This window comes from Gavia stellata, chromosome 23 (genome assembly GCF_030936135.1).
Source record: "Gavia stellata isolate bGavSte3 chromosome 23, bGavSte3.hap2, whole genome shotgun sequence".
In the NCBI taxonomy this organism is placed as follows: domain Eukaryota; kingdom Metazoa; phylum Chordata; class Aves; order Gaviiformes; family Gaviidae; genus Gavia; species Gavia stellata.
In genome coordinates, this window is record NC_082616.1 from 2,187,114 (window position 1) to 2,214,406 (window position 27,293).

Sequence of the window (27,293 nt, forward strand, 5' to 3'; positions counted from 1 at the left end):
TTGCTTTTTTCTTTAAGAAAACAAAAAAAACCCAACCGCCCAAATGGTAGGTAAATCTTTGGTCTTAACTTGCTCTTCAGTTTACCTTGTTAGGGTGGGAGTTGATGAGTTCTAGCTTCATTTCATTAATGAGCTGGTTTCACAGGGAAGATGGGAGTAGCCCGGCTGTGTAAGACTGTTGTTCTGCGTAGGACCGATCCTAATGCAGGATCTGTCCCCCAAAGAGTGGTGAATTGGGGGTGCTCCAGGAGAAGCACAGAAGCCCGTGGCAGGGAGGGAGCCTCTCCATGTTTTTCAGGGTGGAAGTTGCTCTACCCCCATCCCAGGGCTGCACGGCAGTGACGCTGTCAGCAGCACTAACATTTGCTTGCGGAGGGTTGTTTTGGTGTGGATCACCCCCTTGAAAGGAAGACTCTAGAAGATCCGAATTGCTCAGCATTCGGGGCTCAGGCATCCAAAACTGAAATGCTTCTCGATGGGCAGAAATGTACTGAAACAAAGAACCGTCGGGATATTTTTCCCCAGCGGAGGAGGTGGGTAGGAGTCTTAGGAAGCACATACAACCGGCAGGACATGGGCAGGGACCTCCTCACTTCACTCAGCAAGCAGAGAGCCTCGGGGAAGACGTGGCAAAGTTGAAGACAGAACTCAGGAAACAGAATCACAGAATCACTAAGGTTGGAAAAGACGTGTAAGATCATCGAGTCCAACCACCAACCCAACACCACCATGCCCACTAAACCATGTCCCGCAGTGCCACGTCCACATGTTCCTTGAACACTGGAAAGCACGAAGGAAGAACCCCAGCAGTCTGGCAAGCACAACCTACGACGAAAGATCAAAAGGACTGCTTCAGCGTGGAGAAGAAAAGGCTGAGAAGAGACATGCTCACAGCCTTCCCATATGTAAAAGGCTGCTAGAAGGAGGGAGAAAAAACTGTTGCCTCCAAATGCTTTGGGTTGTGGAGGCAATAACAAGCAGTAATGTGCTAAAGCTTTCCTTCGGGGGGGCTTTAGGTTCAAGGTGAGGAGCAATTTCTCACTAGGAAGATGAACTGAGGAACAGGCTGCTTGGAGAGGCTGTGGAGTCTCCATTGATCTGCAGACGTTGAAAGGGTGAGATGAACGCTCGCAAGCAGGATTTGGGTAGAGCCGATGCTGCCACGGGGCAGACTAATGCAGGAGAGGACCTTCCATGGATCTGTGATTACATTATGAACAATACACTTTAAAATCAGCTGATGCAAAGAAGCTTGCAGCTAAAACTTGTGAAAAAAGGGTTTGATGCAATCTGGAAACTCTTATTGGGTTTTCTTCCCCCCCCCCCCTTTGAAATAGTAGGGAAATTGCAGAGACACTAAGATCTGGTACTCAAAAGAGAGCCAGAACTACAATTTTAGACCAGCTCATCTGACATACATACTGAGCACAATAAAGAGAAAGCTGATCAGAGCTGTCACATAAAGGACAATAACATAATGCCAATCAACATGGGTTTATTTTGGAAGAAAAACTCACATCTGGCAAAGCTGCTTTCCTCCTTTGAGATAACAAGTTTGGCGGATAAAAGGCAGTCGTAATGGAGTTTTGTAAGACATTTGACTCAGTACGCAGAGACGTTACGATTAAAAGATTAGCACCCTCCACTATCAGAAAAGCTCACATTAAATGCATTAGCTGACAGCTCCCCGGGGGAGGTTCTGCCACAGATGGGACAGAATCGCCCGGGAGACGCCTGGACCTGATGCTGCCTCTTTGCATTGCTGCTCAGGATCTGGGAGCAAACATACGGTGATCGCTGACGGTACGCATACAGGATGCCCAGGCAAGCTGGGCCGAGGAAAGTCATTCACAAACTGCTGCTACGCAGAATACACTGGATGCATTGCTATTTTTTTGAGTACCAAGAGCAAAGGTGGGTTAAATACCCCCAACCCTGGGGACTCCCACAGCTGCTCTGCTCTTCCTCTGCTGTGTCCTGGGGAAGCCAACCTCTTGACATCCCACCTTCATACTTCTGTAGTGTGAATTAGCCCCTAAATTACTCTCTGAAAGATTGTTTGGGGCCAGCAGAGCCTAAGCCTCTTGTGTGATACTATTCAACATATTTTTCACTGCAGAAACATAAATGTAGCCTGGCTTTATTAACCATTACCCTATAAAGATAAAAATACAACAAAATGCAGACACACATGGTCTATAAATATATTTATGCTGTCGTGAGGAACACTAATTCCAGGCCTGCACAGCATGAAAAACACTCCACTGTATAAATACTGTGCATTTGGCGATATTGTTTTAAGGACAGGGGGGCTGGGGTGTTTTTTCCTTCAGGGGTGGCACGGTCTCTAGTCAAGCCCCTCTTTTGCAAAGGCACTTGCCCCGGCTCCGGCCACGGCATTCCCTGGCAGGCAGTTGCCAGGAGCTGCCAAGGAGCGCGACATGAGCCCTGATTCATCAACACCCAAAGGCGCTTGCACACACCTTCTGCTTCTCCTGCTCCAGAACAGGCGGAGTGAGATTTCCAAGTGATAAAGAGTGACGCTGGCAGAAACGCTGAGTAACACTGGAAACACCCGGAGCGACGGTAGAGCTGAAGGCTTTGGCATTGCTTACCCTCCCTCTCAGGAAAGCTGTTCTGAATCCACTTTTAATGCAAATAAGCAAAAAAGCATTAAATATCCATGCTCCGTGCTGTTATGCGGCATTTAAAAGACCTTCTGATTGATTTAGGTCTCTTTTAGAAGCAAATCAAGCTAATTAAGTGAACTGAGGCCCTGGCAGCTTTGCTCTGCAGAGCCTGGGACCGGCTTTGCCCAGCTGGCCGCCGTGACCACAAGCTGCAGGGAAGGGGCAGCAGATGGGAGAGGTGCCCGCATCCCCACGACCCATCTCAGACAACGTTTATCCTCCAGCAGTGGAGGTTGACACCAGAGGTTCATCCCATGGTGGGACCCATGGACACAGAATCACTAAGGTTGGAAAAGACCTGCAAGACCATCATGTCCAACTGTCAACCCAACCCCACCGTGCCCACTAAACCATGTCCCGCAGTGCCACGTCCACACGTTCCTTGAACAGCTCCAGTGATGGTGACTCCACCACCTCCCTGGGCAGCCTGTTCCACTTGACACGTCCCCATTACAAGGCAACACTCCACGGAAAGGCAAGCTGGGCAGGTGAGAGCGTAACACCTCAATCCCCCGCAATTTGGAGCCTCTCCTCCCCTTTAAAGTCACATTTTAGGTGATTGTCCGGGCAAAACAAAAGCAGGCATGCCTGCATCTCAGTCCTACAGAGACTTTTGAAAATGTCAGCCGCCATGCCAACTGGAAGCACGGGCCGGAGAGAAAAAAGAGGCCAATTAAAAAGCCAGGTTGCCTCTGTGTTGCTCAGGGCTAACAGAACAGATGATGGCATCGCTGGAAGCTGTGTTTGCTTTTAATTGTCCTCGTTCCACTGAATAACTAATTCTCTCCTCCTCCCACACAACAGAAAAAAAAAAGCATGGGTTTTTGGAAAGGATGAGTTGACTCAATTCCTTTCCTACAGCGCATGACAGCAAGCTGCAGTTTTTAGCTTTGCATCCAGGCAAGTTTAGAATATCGCTGCGTGCATTTGTTTTGCTTCAAATCTTCTGGGATCAGCTAAAAATATTATTTTGGAGAGAAGAGGATATGGAAGCACTAAAGACTGTGTTCATTCAGCTCCTAAACTGCTGCCAACCAAAGGGAATAACACAGATAGATCCCATTTGTAAGGTGGTCGTATTAAAAAGTTATTTTACAGGTGTCGGAGGGCTGGGAAGCGGGAGGTGCTGGGGATCTGAGCAGGATCCAGGGAAAGAAATGGATCCCCTCAGCCCAGAGATGAAACACAGAGACTCATCCTTCATGTGGCTGTTTCCCAGGAGCCCAGGAAAGCCATCGCTCTTCCCTTATCCTTGACCAGCTCACATTTCCAGCATTTTCCAGGAGAGACTGAAAGGAAACCCCATCTAGGCTGAAGAAGAGATGACCAAAAAACCCCAAAACTCATTTTGCAGGGCCTGAGTCGAGCCAATGTGGTTCAACGCAATAAAAAAAATCACATATTTCAATAGAAACACTTAAAAATCCTAACCACGGTGATCACGACTGAGAAACCAGCAGATAAAACAACTGCAGAGGAAAAGTGAATCTGATTTTTTATTTTTTTTTTAAGCAGAATCAAATACCAGGACAAAGACAATGAGCTGTAAATAAGACAAGATGATCTTGGGAGTTATTAGTAAAGAATACACATAAGGGAGATTGCCCCCCCAAGTGATTTAACTGTGTACTCTACTTTCGTCTACTGTCTGAAAATATGAATTATCATTTCCTACCCACCCTCTCTGTGCTGCTCATGCTTCATGCTCAGGGGGAATCGTCAGGAGTCCGTCATGTGCTGTGCAAGTGCTGTGGAAGGGAAGCCTTTTAATGAGACCTTTCCACTAGGAAGAGAAAAAATAGACAATCCTGGCGTGATTTATAACTCCAAAGGACTCTGCCCTCAGCGTATTCCTGAAAGGCAGCAGATCTCCAGTAGTGATCTCAGCACAGAGCTGTTGTTATGTACGTAGACAGGGTAGAGGAAGGAAGTCAGAGCAGATTAATAATTTACTCCTGCCTCAGAGCTGTTTAGCGACACTAAATCAGCAAAAGCATTCAAAATAAAAACAACACAATATTGCAAGCGTTGCCAAATTACAAAGGAGTTGCCTCTGGCAGCAGGGAACCGCTGCTCTAGTTGATGACCTTACGGATCTGCAACCACGCAGAGGATGCGAGGTGTCTCAACCCCCTGCGATGTGTCTCAACCCCCTGCATGATAGCGCTGGATCCTCAGCAGGGACAGCGGAACCGAGTATTTGCTGGTGCCTTTGCTGCTGCCACAAATGCGTCCTCACCAGCAGAGCCAGGCAAACATCACAGGGCAGAAAATAGGGCGACGTTGGTGCTGGTTCCCATTCCCTCCCGCCAGCCCCGCAAGAAGGGTGGCAGGACAAGGATGGAGAGCCAGGCGCGCTGGTGGCAGAATCAAGAGTGGGAGATAGAAGGTGAATGGGAAATGGTTATTCACTGCCTCTTGTGACACAAGAAATTGGGTATAAAGCAAAGTCAGACAGGCTCAAAACAAACAAGAGGCACTTCATAGTGTGCAGCCAAGTCTTGGGTCTCCTTGCTGCAAGAATTTCAGGTGCTGGAAGCCTATTTAAGCTCAAATGAAGTTATATTAAAGGAGGAAAAATCCAAGGATGCCACCAAGAGGTGGCATAAAGTCTCCGAGCCACAACTTCTATGAGGCTTGGACAGTGTCACATCTGCTTGTGCTGTTCTTATTCCTCCCAGGCACACACTTAACATCCACCACTGAAAACCAAAACATGAAAGAGCGATTACTCTGGACCCAAATGCTTTTCATGCAGGAAGACCCGGAGGACCACTGCCAGCTCTCCTGCTCTACAGTTCAGACACCAGGTTGATGGTCCACCCCCCTTTTCCACACCAGGACCTGGCACCGTCCACCCATTTTGCCACCGCCGCGTCCTTGTTGCTCTGCGCGGCAGCAGCCAAGATGCGGGGAGATCTTGGGGGAAGGCTGGAGCCAGGGAGTGGGCAGGAACTCCGGACTGCCAGAGCCGGCACTTCGCCTGCGGTCACTCAGCATCCCCTGAGCTCAGCCTCAGGCGATGCAGCCCCAGCCGATGCCTAACCTGATCCCACACAAGCGAACGGGGCCGGCTTCTGCAAATTTGCCTGCTTGCTGCGGCCACAGAATGGACCGTATCTGCCAGGGCCGGAGGGAGGAGGAGGAGGATGGGCAGCAGCTCGCAGGGGGACCAACAAGAACATAAAAGATTCAGGCATTGAGGCTTATGGCTAATGCTGGTCCCTAACGCTGCACTGACGCACAGCCTCAGGTGCGTCCGAAGCCACCGGTCCCACCACAGGCTTTGCAGTCCCCTGATGCTGTGTTCGGGACGGCTGCTCTCACAGGGCAGCTTAGGCTGGAGGGAATAAAAGCACTTTTTTTCTGCTCTTTAAATCTGCCACCCTTTTGCTCTCAGGAGGGAGACGGGACCAGACTGACAACCAGTAGCACCCAGCACAGCTGAAGCAGGCGGCTGCTTCTTGTGCCATAGCACACATCGGTGTTTCCCTGGCTCAGCTTGTGTCACCGGGTACGTTACCATGGGATACCGCATCCGAACAGCACAGTTTGAGACAGGGTTGTTCTCTGCAAGAAAACAGGGTCCTGAGCTCTTGCTGCTGCCCGGGAAGCAGCACCCGGGAAGGGGCAGGCTCGCTGCTGCCCGTGCAGAGGCCACACTTGCCAAAGGGCCCCTGACACAAGTCACAGGAACCACCACAGCTCCCGCAGAGATGCTTTCCCAGATCTTTCTCACAGGATGCGCAAGAGCGCATGTACAAGTCATCTCCCGTAGCCATGAAAGAGCCTTGGAAGCTGCATTTCCAGGCTGATCACAGCCCTTATGTTAAAGCCAAGTGCTACAATTAAAAATAGATGAGCTTTGCCAGTGTTTTTACAGAAAAGGAAGCAGGGATTGCACGAGCCAAGACTAGGACCAGGAAATCTGGTCTAACTCAACAGCAACCAGGCCTAATCCAGGCTGGAAGACAGCGTGCAGGTAGCTCCAGTCATCGTGATAGATTTATATTGTAAAACTAGAAATGTATTTTTAGAATCGGGCCTGGAAAGTGTCTCTTCAGAAAGAGATCAAGCATGCCACAGCAGGGTCATTATGGGATTTACAGAGCGCCTTCAAATACCGGAGGGCTGCTGGGGTGACTTCATCATGTCCTTAAACCTTTCAGGATACCAGCCTCATTCTTGCAGGCGTAACAAGCCTGGCATTGATGGGATTAAAAACCTCATCCCCAGCCTGCACCACGCGTCTCAGAGCCACACCACAGGCTCGTGGCATTGCTTGAACCCAATGACTGAGTCAGCGAAGGGAACAGAACGCTCCGTCGCCCACCGCCTTCCCAGGGAAAGCCCCCAGCAACCTCCCCGTCAACATGCTCCTGCCCTGCTGCGAGTCAGCGCACCAAGAGCTGTCCCACTTCTGCTTTGGAAAAAGAGAAAGGGCTTCATTAGCCAGCTGCTGTGCCAAGCTGCTGCCTTTTACCCGTGTTAAATCCATGCCATTTCCTACAGCTGAAAAGTAAATTAGCTCATTGAATCACCTGCATTACACAACACACAAAGAACTGCGCAGAACAGAGCAGCCACGCACAAACCAACTGCAGAAAGCTAGCTGCGGACTTCCAGATGCGCTTCTGCAGATCTTCACAAAACTTTAAGGCTAGGAAAGGGCTTACACTTACCTCATTTCCACACGCATTCCCTCATCAGTTCCACACGCTTGCGGTGATGTCCCAGGGAACAGTCCTGTCCCATCTGCTGGTTGCATCATCGATGCCTCTTTCCATTCGAACAAACCTCTGAAATCGGGTTAAGGCCACAGATCTCATTTAGGGCTGTTTTTTGCAGGTACAAGGGGCTGATTTAGGCTGCACACGAGCGGAGCTGTAACCGTCTCAAAAGGCAGCACGGTGCAACCTCTTGTGCTTCTCCCAGGTCCCAAATTTGTTCAGAAGCAAAGGCCTTACAGCTCAGAGTGTTTCAGTCAGCTGATCGAGTCAAAGGGATCATTTCACTTTTAATCTGACATTCGTTTAACAGATTACAGAGTACAAAACCTTCTATTTAAATTGTTTATGAAAGAATAGAAGCCCGGGGGAACTCAAATAGGGAAGCGCAGTCAAAGCTACTGCTTTTAGTTAGCGTGCATGTTGTATGGAAATTGTTCCTCAAACTACTCAACCACCACTGTCCCGCTTTTGGCAGTGGAATTTCTGTGTCTGAGGCATTTGAGTGCCCATGTTCGGCCCTTTTAAAAATGGGATTAACAAGCCCAGCTTGGGTCAAAAAAGTATACAACAGGCAGAGAATGTGGGACAGACTCGGAAGGGTTATCTTAGCATAATGCTACCCAGCGAAACAGCCAGTTCTGCTAAGACTACACCTTCTTCTGCGGTGTTTCTTTTTTTTGGGGGGTGGGAGGGCACAGGCAGAGGTAGAGAAGTATAATGAAAGCGTAACGTATCATCTCAATGGGGTAGAGGTTTAACAATGGTTGTGTGTTGGGCATGAACCTCTCTTCTTCCCCTCTCCAGTCAGAGGTGCAGGTACCCCAGGGCACTGTTGGCTCCAGACCAGCACCCAGCTGTGCCTGCGACACGGGGCGAGCACACCGCTTTCCACATGTCTGCTACCATCCAGTTCTCAATCTGTTTTCACAACTCCTCTTTACATTACTCATACTGCTTTGCAGCTTCCACCGTGCCCTTTTTCTGATTTTTCATATCCCTGTAGTCAACAAGATCAGGACCAGAGAAGAAGCATCAATCCAATTTTGTGGAAGATGGAATCAAGAGCTCCGGGCACTTTAGAAGAGTCCAGGCCTCTTAGTTGAAGCTTTTGCTTACATTTGACTATGAGATCATTTAACTATGTCTGTCGAACAACAATCTCGCCTTTGTTCATGTAGGGTTAAATATAAAACACATTGAGAGGTCACATCTGAAAGGAGCCCTGCAAATCCATGACAACATGTAAACTCTGTACAGTCGCCTCTTTTTTGTGATCTTAATCCACATGTGCAGAACAGACACCTTAGGCGACAACGGAGGGCCTCCTCCAGCTGCCTTTCCCATCTCTTGGAAACAAAGCCACAGACAATCCCAGAATTTCTATTTTTGAAAAGTGTTTACTCACGTAGTTTGAATAAATTAATTTGCAAATAAAAATTAAACTACAGTATACTATAGTTTGAATAAAATGATTAGAACAACTACAATACAGGGATTTCTTGCTGCATAAGTTTCATTACTTAATGCATATAATCTGGAAAATATCAAAATCAGTTATATTTCTATGGAAAGGGAGTAACAGCAGTTACTTGTACATGACAGCTAACTGAACTTATAATACAGGTTTCCTGACACATGCATTTCCTGAGTGAACCAAACAATATATATAATTTCTTTTTAAAAATGGAGAAACAATGGACAAAGTAAATAATTCATGACATCTAAGCAACATAAGTCTCTCTTTAAACCAAGAAAATTTTAGAACGGCTTCGAAAGGAAAAATTAAAGCTATGCTATAAAGTACAGAAATTTGCTACTGTCAATTATACAGTACGTATTTTGAAAAAAAAGAAGTATGAAGCTGGCCAAAAAAGCTCAACTCAATCCTAAAAAGGTCAGGTTGTGTATCTGCCATGAAGCACGGTGGGTTAGCAGCAAAGCTGGACGTAGTGCACTGGCCTTTTCTGGTGGATACCGAGGGAAAGGAAGGGTAGGGAGGGGAGAGCAGAGAGAGACTAACAGGGCCCACCGCGGCGCCAGCAGACCTCACGCCAGCATTCCACCCGAGGCCTACCAGTCCCGTCCAGTCCCAGCTCAAGCTCTCCCCTCACGGATTGCCGACGGTGACGAGTCGCACAGGGATGCCAGGGCGCAGGCCCGCGTCCCCAGGGCACCAGGCTTCAGCTCTGTTCCCTGCGTGGCCCAGACGAGTATTTGCGCCTCGCAGCAGGGTCGAGGCAAGCCCGTGGCTCCCACGTCTGCCAGTCTGCAACGGGCCAGGAGAAAGGCAGAACATCCGACTGACAAGCCTGTCGCGAGTTGGGACTGTGGCCGATTGAGAAATTGCTCCCTGCTCCCCACACACGTGCACGGGTGTATCTGCCTCTCCTCTCGCCCCCCGCCCCAAACAGCAAGGAGCAAAATAAGCCTCATCTTTCAGGTTTGTTAACGTTTAACATTGGAAAAACCCTCACAAACGTCACTAATGCTAAATAAAGAGATGTGTTAGCGTGAAGGGAGAAAAAATCCTCAATCTAGACTAAGTTGCATATTCAAAGATTCTGGTAAGTATTCTCCTCATAACCAGATCTTAAGTACAGTCCTACCAAAAAGACATTTTAAGAAGTCCTTCTTAGCTAGCTTTCAACGTGGTTAAAGCACACCTTTATGCCATCATAATTTGCATTAGCTTTCTTTAAAAAGCATTTTAACTATTCTAAGAACTCAGTATTTTAGATTAAAAAAAGATTTTTCTACCATTTCCATCTCACGTCCTTCTCCACCCAAAACTACTCTACACATCCAGTTGCTGGATGAACACACTATGACCATGCTACTCTCTAAACATTCTACGTATTCTCAATAATAAAGATAAATAGAAAAGAGTTAATATACACGTTATATTTTACAACGTTTGCATCCAAGCTGTAAACTAATGTTCTTTGAACTATTTACCCTCCATATACAAAAAGAATGAAACAACTTTCAAACACTGTGGGCACATGATTCAAACCCATTCAACGGAAGGCATCGAAGTTCACTCTACACCACTTCCTTCACCTCTTCAGAACTAAAAAAAGCAGGCATTCCCCCTTCTCCCCCCGTTTCTTCCTTTTCCAGACTTTTCTCGATAGAGAGGGATTTAGCTGTCATAACAAAAACCCAAAAATTCTTCATCTTAATGCAAACCAAAGCCCAGAGAATACGAAAAACAGTTGGTTTAAAAATCGGAATCGCTTAGCTTATCAGTTTACTGCAGTCCTTGGTAACACATGTGTTAGTCAAGAGGTCCTTGGAAAATGAGTCTGATGTAACCTTGCTCACCAGCCAGCTGATGCGCACAGAACGGACAGGCTGCGTGAAAAGTGTGAGTACCATGAGGAAGAGGAATTTGGGACCAATACGCAGTCGTCTTTTCTGAGCACACGTGTCCGCACGGGCTGAACGCATGAGTTGGAGGTCCTGCATCCACATAAAATCCCGCTTCGCATCCAAGCCACAGAGGCACATAGGGGCCGACAGAGCGGCACATGGGACACTCGCGATCCTTGCCGTCTCTCTCCTCTTTGTTTCCCCAGTTGTGATAGCCGTGGACGTGGCCACAGTTCAGATACACCCACGGCTGCTTTTCGTCTACAACATCTTTTCTCTTCATGCTGGGAAATGCCAAGGTGTTAAACCCCACGGGACACTGGGGCCTTGCCGCATTTATTTCCTGCCTTAGTGCCTCCAGGTGCTTGACAGTCGGAGTGCGTGAAAGCCCTTCTGCAGTGCGCCACAGCAGCGTTGCTCCACAAAGGTCAATTAGAGAGCCATCCTGGAGCTGGTTCGTTTCGTTCTCAACCTTGTGAGGGACAAAGAGAGAGGTGTCACTTAAGGTTACCTGAAGAGTAACATAAGACACTTTCATCATACAGATCTGCCTGGAAGATCCAGACAAAAAGTTTCAAGCAGCTCCTGACTGTCCTATACAAGATACACACAAAGAGCCCAGTGTAAGCTTCTCCCTCCCCTCTTTTTCTTTAAAAAGACTTCTTGATAAGTCTTGTTTAGTCCTCCACCACATTTTAGACTGTTTTCTTCAAACACACCTTTGCACGTGGCTTTCCTCTCCTCCAGAAGCAGCCAGCTGTCAGCGTTCCTAGCTAAATGCATCACTTTAAATGTTCACGTAGCATTTCTTTTTGCTAAGAGATCCCAAGTCATACTAAACCCAACCATCTCTTGGAAATGTCACCAATGCTTTGGAACCAAGAGGAAAACTCAGAATGCCAAGGTGGAAATGGATACCCAGGTATATAGGCATGTGTCAGTAAAAATATAATTATTCTTTATTATTCTATAAAAAAGGAAAAGTGGGAAAACCTTAAAAGCATTAACTCAAGAGGGAAAAATCACAAAAATACTCTTTATAATGTCCACATGACTATGACAGTTTGCAGAAGAGGCTGGCAACTCAATTTAGGAGAGCAGTCTAGATCTGCAATTAAGTAGTAGTTTGCAGATAAATGTCAGTTATTCAGGTTGAGCAAGACACCTTCACGTATGAACAGACACATAAGAAGTCAGCGTAACTAATTACAGAGGTGACATCTACACTGAATGAGGCAGGTTCCAGCCTCTGTTTATGCCCAAGCTGTACCACTTATGGTTGTACCCATTTTAAACAGGCTGCATAAAACATCGGTCGCTACTCTTACCATTTTTCCCCTCTGCTGAGCTGATCTGGTTTCACGGAGGCTGAACACATTCCCACACACCGATATCTCTCTCCACACCCCTGGCTTGGAGTCTTCTGTAAATCCATTACGGGGATGCATAACAAGAACTCCATTTGTGGTTAGTCCATCCATTTGCCCATCTGATGTCTTCCACTTCGCAGCCTTCTCCTAAGAGAAATCACATCAATGAAAACTTTTAATTTGGCTGAAGTCGAGCTATGAATCAGTTTAAAAATAAGCCTGCATTGAACTCAGAGGAAAAAAGAAAGAGTTCTCTTACCCCAAGAAAGATGTTTTTTGAGGAGTCAAATCCTGCAGCATATATTCTTGCTGTAAAAGGAGGGTTACGTTCACATATGATTCTGCAGGCAAACCGTGATATAGTGCTCTGCACAGACTGTGTATCTGAATTACTCTGACTTCCAGGAACTGTATCTGTTACGACAAAGTCTATAGGACTCTCCGTTGACCGACCAATCTGGAAAGGGATTGTAAAAAAAGAAGTTTAGAAGTTTGCCTTTGGGTCTAGGAATACTCAAACTCAAAGCATTTAAAAGTGATCAAGAAAAAAATCATGGCATTCCAGTTTGAAGCATTCCCTTCCACCAATCTAAATTTAGGTTTCTAAAGCCTAATCTGAATCAATGAGTTATTCCACCTCCATGTGATCAAAGTTATTCCGAAGGCTGAGTGCAGCCAACTGAAGGAAGGGGAAATAAAATGATGCAATTAAGTCAATTCTGAGATGATTTCCCATTGAAGGCCTTCTCATCAGAAAGGTTACACTCAGGTCAGCTGGACCAGCTGCAGCAGCGTCAAAACAGCTAGGAAACAGCAGTTAGATGGAAGAAAAGTGATATTCAGTTGCTTTGCATGCCCAGAATACTCTGAACAATGCCAAACTAGGTGGAGGTGTAGATATAGGAAAATTAGATTACATGAGCTGACTCTCCAGCTCTGGTGGAGCACTGAGATGCAGCAGATCTGTCAGGGAAGACCGGGTATAAGATGTTTGTGGTGGGGAGGGGTTACATTAACATGCACACAACAGGAACACAACCTCTGACTACAGCCAGATTTTTTTTAGTAGCTGTGCCTTCTTTTCTGATCGCATGGAAGAATGAGTTTTGCAGTCTCCCCACACAACTCTGCCGGGTTTGATAGAATTGCACAGGTTTCACTGCTTTTCCAGTCAACTCATCTTGTCCTTTTCCTTAAAAAGCATGAAGAGAAGTTGTATCCCTCTCCCAAACATCCATGTAGCCAGGCTTAAAGCCCACTTACACAGTACTACCTTTCACTCACTTCCAAAGCTCTCAACAGCCTCTTACAAAATAGCTGGTTATATTAAGACTGATCAACAGCTGGGCAGGAGACCCAAAAGCCTGAGGTGCATTTTGGATGGGGAGCTTTCACGAGACTGAAACTGCTTTGTCAGAATGTATTTTTCTATTGCTTCTTAGGCAGGATAACCCATCAGCACACAGGGATCACCACTGGCAATTTTAGAGCGGCGTACATGCCACAGCATGCCTGAAGAGAGAACACTTACACAAACAATAGCTTATGCTGCAGTTAGCTCGTTACAGGCTTTTTGCTCTGTTGTAGGTATTTGCAGTTGCATAGCAGCTTCCTCCACCACTTACCAACACCTCACCTCCTTAGATCCTGCAGTGGCGTCACAGCTAAATGCTGTGACAGCAAAACTCCGTACCATAAATTAGCGACAACAACAACAACAACCAAAAAAAAAAAATCAACGCAAGATCAGCCTAGGAATCAGAAGGAACAAAGCACACAAAACACCCCCAAAACAAAACCCCTCCCTTTGAGAAAAACAGGAAACAATTGTAAGATATGAGCGCGCACACCACAGCTGCAAATGCGTTTGTGGTTCCTTCACATACATACAGGAACTGCAGCAAAGTTGCTCTGAACTGCCAGCACATCAGAACTGGGCCTCCTCTCTCCCCATTTCCCAGTGCTTTAGACTTATTTCTGGGTTTGCTTAAAGGAGTTAGGGGTGTTTTTCATATTAGTTGTGTCAACTGTATTTTCACATTGTATTTCTTCTACCCCGTCTCCAACTGGCTGATCCCAAATCCCTTTGTAAATGCTAGAAGCAAAGTTCCAAGCGCTTAAAGAGAACCGCACACTTCATTCTTCGTTTTGCAAGGAGAGACTAGGGGACAGGTTACGTGACTTGCAGACCAGCAATCAAAGGCAAAACCACAATCCTGTGCATTAGTCACAGAACAACAACTTTCACCTCTGACCAAGCCTAAAAGAGATGCACAGATACACAGCCTTGTTCATGTGACAGCCTTGGGAATGAACAGAATTAAACAGCTCTGAATAGTAAAGTGCAGAAAGTGACACATGCAAACTCTTGGGTCTGAGGGAAAAAGCCTGTTGAGAGGATGTCCTGTTAGAAACTACCAAAAGCAAGAATACATTTATATTATTTACTTCACATACCTGAAACATATCTGTGTTGCTGTCATGTGTATATTCAACTACTACTGTCTGGGCGCGAGACAAAGTGTAAGAGATGCTGTGTTGGTCCTTATTACTTATTGCCTATGGAAAAAACACCAAATATTATTGAACAAGTGAACAATAACTCTACTGCATACAGCAGCAAAGCAGACAATATATATAACCAGGCTCTTGTTCTGCTCAATTAATGCATTAAGGCAGATGGTTGTTAGTGACACACCTGTAGTTAAACTTCACAAAAACCTGTCCTGGCCATTAAAAGAAGCTGCAGGATTGATTCAGCAACAGACCAAACTGGTCTCTTTACTGCACACTGCAACAAAATACGTGTAACCAAGACATATTATTAGTCATGCTTTGGGTTGAAGCAATGCTGGCCTTGACACAAAAGAACAAAACAACTGAGTGCAAAGGCTAAATAAAACTGGACGTAACACCTTCATGGCCTTCTCAGCCTGAACTTCTCCAAAGCAAAGTGAGGACAAAAACTTAGTGAATTCACTCTAAAAACGGGATCCGAGTTCATACTAAAATCAGTGATGATTAATAAGATACCACCACTACTTGTTACATTTTTTGTGTAAATAAACAGGGTAAAATGGAGAAACTCAGCACAGGTTGCAGAAGTTGTAGCAAAGTAATCTGGGTTTCAGTTTGTTAGTCTAGATTTTCATTCTGCGACTACCTAGAGGAACTGAACAAGCACTCTTCTAAAAGTGCTTCTAAATAGCACTTACTTGAAGACCATAAAGAACTAGCAAAAATAAATGTTCTTTTCACAGATCTCCTATAGAGGTAATTCTATTACAATAAGTTTGGTTAGAAAAATGCTTTTGATTTCAGAATACTTTGTCATTCCCTGAATTTAGAAATCAATATTCTTAAGTGTCAAGGTATTTAGGGAGTCAAACACTTAACACGACTGTATTTGTTCAAGGGCCTGATCTCGAACCGGAGATCTCTAAGCAACCACTAAGCATTCTCAAATTCCATTGGTTTTAGTAGAAATGCTCCATTTCTTACTGAACACAATTGCACGTACACTTGAATCACCACAATACTTAAGTATTTCATGGTAATACCTTAGTTCTATTAGTTTTGACAGGAAATACAATTCAACTTCAGGACCTATGCCCTTCCTTTACTGCGTCTTAATGGGAACTCTGAACTTGATTACGAGCAGTGTAAAATGTGCCCTGCGAAACCCACCTGTCCTCGTCCCTGGGGAACGCCTACCCATTGGATGGAGTAGCAAATGCACACAGAGCTTTGGCAAAGGATCACTTAGAAGTCAGCTTCACGTGAAGCAAAGTTAGCCCTAAAGCGTGAATGACTGCGAAAACAGGAAGGCTAGAACAGATGTCTGTAGTGAGCTTGGAAGGAAAACAAAATAGAAAGTGTTTTACATGACTAGCCTGTGCCCTGAACATTTATGTTTCAAACATAAACATTTTTCTTTCTGGACACGACAAGGACTGGGCACCAGATTTGTTTTGCTGAACAGTTTCTTGCTAACCCTGACAGGTACCAAAAAACCTTGGATAAACATCAACCATTCTTTGCGCAGCCAGAACTTCATGCTCTTTACATCATTTCATCTCAGCATAACAGCACTGACTTCACCGGACTCTTTAGACAGCACCAGGAGAAATAAGACTTAACGAGACAAATCGAGCTTACCTTTGCTGCTTGAGGGGTACAGGCAATATGCACAGTGCTAGGTTTCACCCCATTTGCCTTGGGCCTTTTAAATAAAGCAAACCTACTTTTTCTTCTTCCTCTATCTCCATTTGGGAGAGACCCATTGTACCTATCAAAAAGCACAGAAAAAGAATAAAGTCCATCTTCCTGTATTACTTAGTTTCTCATGAGATACAGACCCACAAGAACTTTCATTCTAAGCACAAAGTCTTCTTAATTAGTACGGTTTTAATAACTACAGATTTCCAATTAATCACATCTATTTAAATCTGAGAATTGATAAACACAGTATTGAAACATGCCCACAGAATTACACCATATACACACAAAGTCTGTAGGGCAAGGAATGCTACCCAGATTAATCTCAAAGCTACTATTGACAAGTGAAAGAGACTTGAGTCCCAAACATGAAAACAAGTAAGGTCATATGCCTATCTGCAGCTTTACCTGTAAATGATGTGTTCACACTGTAAATGAAAGATTCTGAATACTAGCTCTCCACCAGGGTCGGTATTTTAGAGAATTTTGATTGAAATAAAACCCCATAAGAAATAGATATGCTGTCTGCCGAAACTCCAATTTAATCCATTAGAAAACCCTCAGACCCTCACTTTGAACACGTCAACATAAACAGGCCAGCCGGCAAACTTGCTTTATTAAAATTTTCTGTTTGCACTTGGGTATTATAGAGTCAGCGACCACGTTCTTGTAAAAGTCCTTTCGTTTTACTTGAAGTCTTAGGAAACCTCTCCTTCCACATTAGTCATCTGTCTAGGTACAACCTGGAATCAATTTGCAAAGCCTTCACAAATTGGCTGCCTTTGTCATGAAACACTTACCTGGGAAGAACACAAGAGCCAAAAATAAACTTAGATCTACTCAACTGTTTAGAGTCCTACCTCCATGCTCAGGCTGTCACAAAAAAGCATGCGTACTGCAGTGCGATTTTCCAACGTATCACATTACATATAACGCCTGGTTGCCACAGAAAAAGGCAGCCCTCCCTCCACTCCCTCCCTTACGTGAGATCAGCTACCAAAGAAAAGCTGATCAACTCAACATCCAGTTGCACGCTCACCAGATACACTGCGCAAAGGAGGGAGCTCAAGTGAGAGGTTGTGGGACCATCTCTCACAGCAACCTGCATTTTACCTGCTTTAAAGCGCACCCCAACATCCTACCTTCATTTCTCACTTCCAACCAAGACATAAACACTTACCCTAATACAATCAATTCACCATATTTTACTGGTGCTTTTGATGGATGATTTTCTTGATCAGGAGAAAACATGAGCTTAGCTAATGACTTCTTCTCAAATTTCAGGTCTCTGATCAAGAGTTGTGGCACACTTTTTTCATTATTTCCTGTAAAAACAGATAAAATTAAGTGTAAGAGAAGAGACTCAAATCTGTCACTTACACAAACCTGCACACCTATCTGTTGCAGTAGATACAATATATTGTCTTTTCCATATTTTGGTTTGGCCTGAAATAATTTTAAAAACATACATATAAAACCACATCAATTAAGGTTTAATTGCCTGGAAGAACTACCAGATCACAAAAAACCACAAGTGCTTTTAGAAAATTCCAGTACGGCCTTGATAAAACATCCACAGTTGTTTTCCTTCATGCTAGTTTTTAGTATCAACAGTATATAGCTTCATTTAGTATGTTTGGTTCAACTATCAAGAAACAGAGCCAGACAGGGATTAAATTTAAAAGAAAAAAACCAACAAAGCAAGACCAGTCCATTAGCTAGAGTGGTAGAAGTTTTCATGGGAAGTATCCGATCCAGAGCTTTCCAAGAAATTTCTGGATTTGCAGATGGAAGGAATTTGTATGACAATTTGACCGCGAGTCTACCATAGAAGTTTGGGGTTTGCAGTGTGATCTCATGTTTAACTAGAGACATAAGTGATACAAACAGCTGTTTGAAGGAGATTTCCTGATGGAATTCCATATAATTCTTAATGAGAACAGTCTCTTGAAGTGCAATTTTTCATCATACTTCTGCTTTGCGGGACAGTTCGGGCTAGTATTTTTTACAGCTTCTCATTAGTAACATTTCCAGACACCTCTAACCTACCCAACCCATCCCTGACCTTCCTATAGAGAAAGCCTACCCAACAGAGCGCTTGCTCGATAAAGGATAAAGCTGATGCTAGCCTGTTTGAGGCTTTTTTTTTTTTTAACAGAAACAAGAACATTCCCCTGGTTCTTCCCAATAAGTTTTCATACCAACTCAAAAAGCTATTAAGTTTTTTTAGTACTGATGGTTAACATTCAAATACGCATTTTGGCCCACGTAACATTTCTTGTATCCTGTCATCAACTTCTATCACGACTACAATGCTGTATATCTCCATTTTCTTCTACCTCAACTAGACTGTAGATACTAGCAGAAAAGATGTCACCATGCAGATTTTATCTGCCTCATCTCCTGTCCTAACAACAGAGAAAAGGATGTGACAGTGCTTAACACCCTGCTCACATTCGTTCAGAAGCTGGCGCAAAGATCCCTTTACTGACCTGACCTCTACCCTCTCCTCATCTTCTTTGCTCCTTCACAGAGAAGCTTGGCCTTCAAGATCTCTTCTCAATCTACCAATTTCTTGTTCAGCACGGATATGTTGACCCCCACCTGCAATTGGCTCACATTGCTATCTGAAAATTCAGTATGCGCCTTCATCGCCTTTTTACATGCTATCCCACATATTTGGGAGGGCTTCACACAAATACATGCAAAGATACCTTGCTGTCCTCCAAACTTTTGCTGTGATGCCTGCAGAATACAACCAGGAGGCTAAACTGAAACCTTTGTTTTTCCTTTCATTTCTCATTATTTTCCAAGTCTCTTCTCCTTTGCTCTCAAGTCTGGGTACAGTGGATTTCGTGGTGCTTGGAATAATAAGTTACCTGAAGACTGTCTTTGTGATTAGCACACATGTAACATTATCACAAGGGTATCCTGACCCACTGCTAGATGTGTAAGCGCATTGTAATAAACCTGATCTGTACAATTCTACTGTGAAGCGTCTGTGTCCAGTCTACAGAACAGTTAGACCGATATATTTTTGAAGCAGTGTGCATTTTCACTAGGCAGCTATCCTGCTTCAAGCCTTATGGTACACATCACTTAGCTGGCGCAGGAAGTGCCTTATAGTGATCCAACGGTCCCCACCCGTCACACAGGAATAACAACAGCAGCACAGGAGAGAGCAAAGCAGTATAGTTTGCTCAGAAGTATTTCTAGTTTGCTGACCCACGTGTAGCAGTAAATTAACTGGGGTAGTGAGGGTACTTACTGTTGTAGGTGAGGCCCAAGGTTTTGCCTTTAAAATTCCAAAATGCAGAATTTAAAGCAAACTTTAATGAAAGTGTGACCTTAAACTCCTATGCTGCCAGTAGCCATAACACATCGAAGTGGGGATTGTCCCGTTTGACAAATGGAGCCCCACAACATTAACTATATTCACAATTTTCATGTTTGCTATGGCCATCTGGGGTCTTCCTCACCTCCTGGCATCACAACCCTCCTTGGAGCACCACACCAGCAATTCTCTGAAACCATGTGCCTTCGAAGACGCTGCAGGGGTGGTTTACTGACATTAATACGAAACTATCTAGCTCTTAGGGCTTAACAGAGCTCTGTTCTCTAGCCACATCTCCTTTCTGAAGTATTTCTACTTCAGTGAGTATAAATCTTAAGTATCTGTATACTGATATAAGGATAAAAATATACTTACTATGAAGTATTTCTACTATCAACTTCAGCATTTCTTGTTTTGCTTTATTTTAAAATCTTCTTGGATTATAGTTGCTTATATATTGTCTTCTAAAAACAGCTCCTAATGTTTTAATCTCCTCCCCAAATGATTAACCTATTTTCTAATCGAATATTGAGCTCCTCAGCAGTCTCTCTCTTGCACTTCAGTCTTCTCCACATACAACTTACTTCATCTTGGCCACTGCATTTCACATGCAATGCTTCACATTTCTTTGCTAGAATACATAAATGCCAATTCAAATGACAACCATTAACAATTAAGAAACACTCTAATGAAATCTACAGCACCGCCCATTAGGAAATAGCATACGACTAGTAAATACCATGGCAGGGTAAAAAAAAAAAGATTTGAATAGTATCCACCCAACACTATGGTGTTTGAAAAAGAGCTAATCCATTCACTTAGAGAAGGTGGGAAGGCAACCGTTAAAAATAACTTTAACTTTTCCCATTAGTACAAGAAAAGGTTTGGCATAACTTCTCTTCCATTCACCCAAGTGAACAATTTCATGGAAAGGTAAAAAATACATCTCCCAGTGAGTCAGCCTCTGAGTCTCATTAAAAGTAATCACATGTGAACAATTAAAGGAGACTCCTCTTTAAAGACTGTCCTTTAAAGAGAACATGTGGCCAGTAACCTCCTCTTAGGAGATAACTGAGCAGAAACCATAAAAGAGGCCAACAGTTCCAAGTGACAGACTTCAGCAATGCAAGGCGTTAACTAGAAAGTCTCAATACAAGGAGAAGTGTCCAACACCTAACACCCAACTCCCCCTTAATACATTTTTTTGTTTCACATTTAAAGAAATCCAGCCAAGTTTATTTTGGGACCAGCAGATATGATGGAAACCCAGTTCTTATTTGACTTAAGGAAGGTTCAAGAGTTAGCAATCTAGAGCTACCATTAGTAAAAGAGCTTGTTCCTACATTTTCAAAGGCATTGTTTCAATGTTTGAACTTCATTTTTTTAAATATGTCTCAGAACCTTTTTGAGCTGCACACATCACTTTCACAGCTACTAACATGCAGTAACTTCAACGCAAGCACATACAAAATTGAGTCCCTAAAAAATAAATCAGCGCAATATACGTGCTACTTCTCACCCAGTACAATCTGCCTGAAGCACTGTACCCAAAAGGAAGACTCATTTCCTTCCCAGAAGTAAGAAAGATTAATTACATTCTCCCAATGAGGTCCCAAAGACTAGTCCAAGTGAAATTTGATGTCTGCAAATAAAGCTCAAGTGTTCTCCCATGGCCTATTAGACTCCTCTCCAGTGGGAAAACGGCTCTGCTCCTGAAACAGAGCAGGCTTACGGATCATTTAAAGCTGGATAAAGCATTTAAGAACTCACAGCAGTGAATGCTCTTGAGTTGAGAGGAAGGATCCACCAATTTATATAATGAGCCTTCTCTTGTAGAATAATCTGTCCAGTTTTTATTCCTAGAATACTACAAGGGACTTCTTAAAAGTGTTAGGAAAGGCTAATTAAATATGTTAAAAAGACAACTTGGCCCTGTAGTGCCAGTATACAACTAAGGACCTGACAGCTTGAGCAAACCAGGTGCAAGTTAGCTTTTTGCCACGACCATTAATTTTGCAGCAGCATCTCCGGCCACCAGTGGAGCAGGCTTCATTGAAGTAGGCTCTGAACAACCGACTGTTCCAAAACTCCTCTAAAACCCTTCCACGCTGATGAGGAGTAAGGTGTTAATTACAAGATCCCACTCCACCCTACATTCTTCCAAAAATCATAGAACTGGTCACAGCAAATTTTCACCTCAAGATCTCTGCTTCTGCTACAGAGAAGAGACCAAAGCCTGAAAAACCCTACCTGTGTCAGTCCTGTATTATAGAATTGAAAAGATTTTGTGAGTAAAGCAACTTGCACACAGGGACAACAGTTTTGGAAAGTCATTACTTGATTGGGTAAGAGGTGAGCACAACTATTTGCAGTTAGCACAAAAATGACGGGTACCAGTTAGCACCTTTTAGTCTCAAAAATAGCAAACTAGAACAGGAAAAACTGATGTACAAGTAATACATTTTTATTCTTACCACTGGTTCCTCTGGAGCTGGGAGAAAGCTCACGGAAGGTAACTTGCACAATACAGCCACGGGCAACTGTTTTGAGGTTTCAGTTTCTAAACTGAAAAAGTATTTTAAATTTGTTTTAGGAATGGCAATCCAGTTTTGTACAAGCCTTCTTGTTCAATATTCACTTGAGTCACAGAAGGCAAAGATTGCTACGGCATAAAAAAAGCCACAGATTTCTGATTACAATCAAGCAGAAGGGAAAGTGGTCTCACTGTACTCTCCGGTCACATTCAAACACTAGTCTCTGAATCTGGAGGCAGACTATTCTCCAGAAGACCTAGCAAACCATGCTTCAGAGTAGATGAAGAGTTTAGGAGTCTGCCCACTTTCACTGAACATGCCATTTTCAGTGCGGAATTGAGAGATATAATGAATTTTGGTTGGTTTTGAACTATCAGCTTTAGCTTCCCAGCCATCCTCAATCATTCAGCTGCCTTTTCTGATCATGAGACTCACACGCGACTAGTCTTTGGTGGCTTCCAGAGAAAGTCTTCAGATCTTGTTTGCACTGAGGCACAGCACCTTGTAAGTTCGCTATTTAGTAGACCAAGTACAGCTTTTGGAATTGCAGCAATAGCAGCAGTATCTTAACGGTTAAAATGGGCCAGGGGGAAGGGAGACCATAAATTCAATGAGCCCAAGCAGAGATTCATTAAACACTCGGCTGTGAGCTAAAAATACTAGAATAAAAGTCTCTTTGTAATAAATTACCATCATTTTCTAAACACAGAGCCAGCATTATAGGCTGCTAGCAACTGTAGTTAGTGCCAGATTAGCCCTTTTCTAAAATACTGCATAAAAAACCCACTTTCACAGTATAAAAAGAAGTCCTCTGTCAATGAGTATATTAAAATAAAAATGTGCTGATTCAGATGCAAAAATTGGATTTTTTTTCTTTTTTATAATATTATCTTCTTTATATTCTATATCTACATATTCTAGGGTTTGGCTTTTTTTTTGGCTTTTAGAAATAAAGCACAAGACAGCTTGTCTACTGACGTTTTTATTTTTATACAATTTGCTATTTGTAGCTCTCCATTTACTACCCTTGCAATTCTCATATCCAGCTCTTCCCTCAGCAATTCTGTGTTAAATCAGAGGGATGCAGACAAAATAGAATCCAGCCCTTCTCCCAGGTATGCAGTGACAGGACAAGAGGCAACAAACAAGCTGCAACACAGAAAATCCTGATTAGCTATTAGGGGAAAAAAACCAATCCAGAGAGGCTGTGGTATCTCCATTCTTGGAGATATTCAAACCTCAGCTGCACGTGGCCCTGAATAACCTGATCTAAGGCAGTCCAGTCCCATTTTGAGTAGGGGAACTGGACCAGAAAACCTCCCAACCTGAATTATTCTAGGAATACAATTAATTTTTTAGGAAGCCCAACACAATTTTATCAAGCAACTGAAATATACACCTTAGGTGCACTTTTGATCAGTTAGACATAAATTATGAGCAACTCCATTACCACTGAAACAAAATTTTATCCTTATCCTCCTGAGATTTACATATCACTGTCCATAGCTTTATTTGGATTTAAAACCACATATCGCTCTTCAAAGAATTGTGCAGTTACCTGACAAAACACAAGCAGGACCCAAGTTTGCCAACATTCATTTACACATTTAAGCTCTTTAGCACTCCAATTTCCAGTAGGCAATCTTGCGGCTGCCAGATCAGAAACCACACTCCTCTGAATGCATGCACAGTAATTCAGTGCTGCATATTCTCTTCTATGGTTACATCTCATCCATTCAAAGGCAAAATCTTGACTTCCAAATTTAAAGGACCAGAATATCAAAGTTAAAGTCACTATGAGACTTGTATAAAGGATCTGTGCAGAATACTAGTCTCTCAAGATGAAGATATTTGCAAGTATGGAAGAAGGAAGAGGCAATAAGTAATGAGAGAGAAGTTAACAAAAAAACCAAAGTAATTCCCAGCAGACTGCCTTCTTGTTTGATTACGAGTCCCCATCAATATCAGTGATGTTGTTGCTGATCTACGCTGGTGCAAGCAACAAGGAATCCGCTCCTTGCATCACTATGTTTCTGAAAGCTGAGACAAAGATTGAGAAATCACTTTCTTCTACATGATGGTTAAATCACCACTGGAAAGTTATTCTCCTTCAACTGTTTTTCCCAGCAATCTTTTTGGAAGCTTTTATTAAACTAGTTTTTACTGAAGCCATCACCTGGGTAAAAGAGCATGCAGAAGAGTACGTGTTCATCAGCCGTAGTTTTCACACTTCTTCCAGTTTCCAGTTTAAAAACAAACTCACATTTCCTTCACAAACTTACCTGGAACTTTAAGTTCAGCAGGTTTTATATTCCCCCTTCGGGATCAGCCAGATCCAGTCTACAGCTTGCATCCTTCACCACAGATGTCCAGGAAAGGTATAGTAATGCAGCTGTTATGTGTTCAAATTGCATTGTCACTTTAGATCAGTAGCCCTACTTTGCCTTTCTAAGGAAGGATAATTCATTTTCTCCTTTCTAGAAAAGGGAGTTTTTCAGCACCAAAAAAAAGAATAAGCCTTGGGAGTATGGAAAATCAGTCCAGCCTTTTGCTTTTATATGGCTTATTTTTTCCTTAGTCTATACTGTTCGCCTTTTCTTTTTTAACCTCTGAATAAGCTTAGTCATCCACTATACACACAAGAGTGTCTTATGATATGAAAGCATTGAAAAGAAGACAAGGCCAAGCTCTGAAATGAGCAGTCTCTCCTGCACAGGATACCAAGCATCAAACAGTGCAACAACTATCTGCTGTTGTGCCTTGAGAACATCTGTAAAATCTCAGTAGAGGCGTTCTTCATTCTCATAAACAGAATGAAAGCATCTTTTTACGGTCATCTGCCATTAGTAGGCTGGTCATCCTGGAAACAAGTCATGCAAGAGTCACAACATGGAAAAAAAAGGGCACGTTGCCTGTAGACACTTTCAAGGGGGCATTAACTTGATACACAAGAGCAAACCTACTGCTTTGCACCAAGGCTACAGCTAACTTTTTCCAGTCTAAGAAACAGCAGTTTTAGTCAGGTTGGCATCCAGTGTCCTGCTTCAAGTTCTCTTCCAGCCTCAGAAGCAAGTCAGAGCGTTTTTTAGCAATTTTAGGAAAGTCAGGAGCAGCACTGTGAGGACAAGCATCCTTGTTCAATGAACAAGGCAAGTGTTTTAGAACAAGACTTCTATTATAGGCACCTATATGAAAGTCTGTACTTTATGACAGTACTCAAAAATAGCATTCCTGTTCAGAAGATGGAAGAAACCATCTAAGCACAGGGGCCTGATTTCAATCAGACCTCTGCTAACTTCAGTTCTTTTATTCTGAACTGCTGTCGATGGGATGAATACGTGGCAGGGTGTATTAAACCCAGAAGATTTATGTAACCGCTAACAATCCACTCCAACAGATTGACAAAAATCAATTCTGAAAATATTCCCCAGAAAAAAAAATCCAGCATTTTTTTCAGTTACAAAAAGTAACAGCTGATTCTCCCCTGAGGAAACCACGATAACCTCCTACAGGTTATAAATGATGTAATTCAGACTGCGTGTGGGAAGCTGAAAACATTTGTCTTTTAGCACAAGGTGTCTATTTTAAAGCTGTCACTGCAATTTTATCTATAACCTTAATTAGCTGAGTAAAAGTTCTTCACCAGTTAAACTACACGTACATGTGGTCTACACCCCCTTACCACCCATGTCCTCCACGTCAGCTTTCGGATATACCAGTGACGAAGCGCACAACCTCGCATCAGGCAAAGCTCCTCTGCTCACCGCCCCTGCAGCACCAGGGCCAAACGCTACAGGCTGTACTTGCTCCATCAGCAGAGCTACCTGTGAAAGTTACTCACACGAGCTCCTTAAGATCAATTTGCAGTTTTCTACATGAGCTTTTGGCTATACTTGTACTTCAGCTGTTACTACAAACTCTATGTTTTGTTTAAAAGGGATAGTTTTGATTTCACGCTCAGATTATCAGATGATTATTTATATAGCCTGTAATGTATAAAGCCATAAAACAATACGACAGAGGCATGCCAATAGAACGTTAGGTGTTCATTAGCCATAGCACTACCTATTTGCATCTTCAGGGAGTGCCTTATGAAAGTACAAGCGGGAAAACAAAAAACTTTGTACAACACCGGTACAATGTGGCAGAAGTATGGTTCTGATACAGAGAACTTTGCAGACAGGATCCTTTAAAATTATCCTCCTTACTGCCTTAAGACAAATTACACAGTGTTACCTTAAAAATAAGCAGTCCCAACTTTCATTGCAAGTCAAGTGACAGAAGCACAACTTCCATATACACATTAAGAGTTTATACCAAACCAGGAACATTTGACTTTTAAAAGGGCTGTTACACAAATAGATGGAGCTCTTTATGCTTTGATGACTGAGCCCAGGGAGATCTAGTGTCTGATGCACCTGAACTAGAATACACCGCCGAGGACCCTGTGCTTCCAGAAAACCACAATGACTTCTTCTTCTACAGATCTGAACATTACCATTTTGCTTTTTATGAGCCTCTGACTTTCTGATGAGGCAGTTTATGTACCAAAGTATCAGCTAAATAGGTTTTTGTATTAGGCCAGAGCCTTTTCACATAGCTTACTACATCATCTTGCAAAAGCAGGAGTTACAATTACATTTAAAGCCTTTTTTTTTTGGTTCAGACAACACAAATATTTAACAGCTCTATGAGAAATTCCTCTTGGTATGATTTTATTAGATAACACTGACCGTTTCAAGGCATCTTGCTCTGCACCCTAAAAAATGAGAAGCGACTGACACTTCTTAAGAACAAGAAGCATTTATTATACGATGCGCTTTGAATGTCTCTTCCTATTTTAGGTGGAAGGGCAGCCCGCAGACACTGCCTGTTCTCAGATTTCCTTTCGACCACATCACTGAACTATCTTTCAACTTCTCACTGAAAAACACTGCAACTGAGGAGGCTTTTAGAAGAGAGACTGAAACAATACAACACTAGAAAGGAAAAGTGATGGCATGCAGAGCACTTACCAGTACCTTCTTGTCCTTTCAGTATTTCTG

At 43.4% G+C, this 27,293-nt stretch overlaps 1 protein-coding gene across 1 annotated transcript in view; it reads right to left on the reverse strand.

Annotated features, from left to right (window-relative positions):
* Window positions 1-8,835: 8,835 nt before the first annotated feature.
* PELI1 (pellino E3 ubiquitin protein ligase 1) overlaps window positions 8,836-27,293 on the reverse strand; it is a 45,671-nt gene continuing 27,213 nt past the window's right edge. The window contains exons 2-7 of the mRNA XM_059828493.1: window positions 17,561-17,705; window positions 16,321-16,450; window positions 14,620-14,721; window positions 12,422-12,619; window positions 12,121-12,309; window positions 8,836-11,264 (exon numbers count right to left, since the gene is read on the reverse strand). Of these exons, the coding sequence (XP_059684476.1) occupies window positions 10,698-11,264; window positions 12,121-12,309; window positions 12,422-12,619; window positions 14,620-14,721; window positions 16,321-16,450; window positions 17,561-17,631 (1,257 nt within the window). The 5' untranslated portion in view covers window positions 17,632-17,705 and the 3' untranslated portion in view covers window positions 8,836-10,697. The remainder of the gene's footprint in view (window positions 11,265-12,120; window positions 12,310-12,421; window positions 12,620-14,619; window positions 14,722-16,320; window positions 16,451-17,560; window positions 17,706-27,293) is intronic.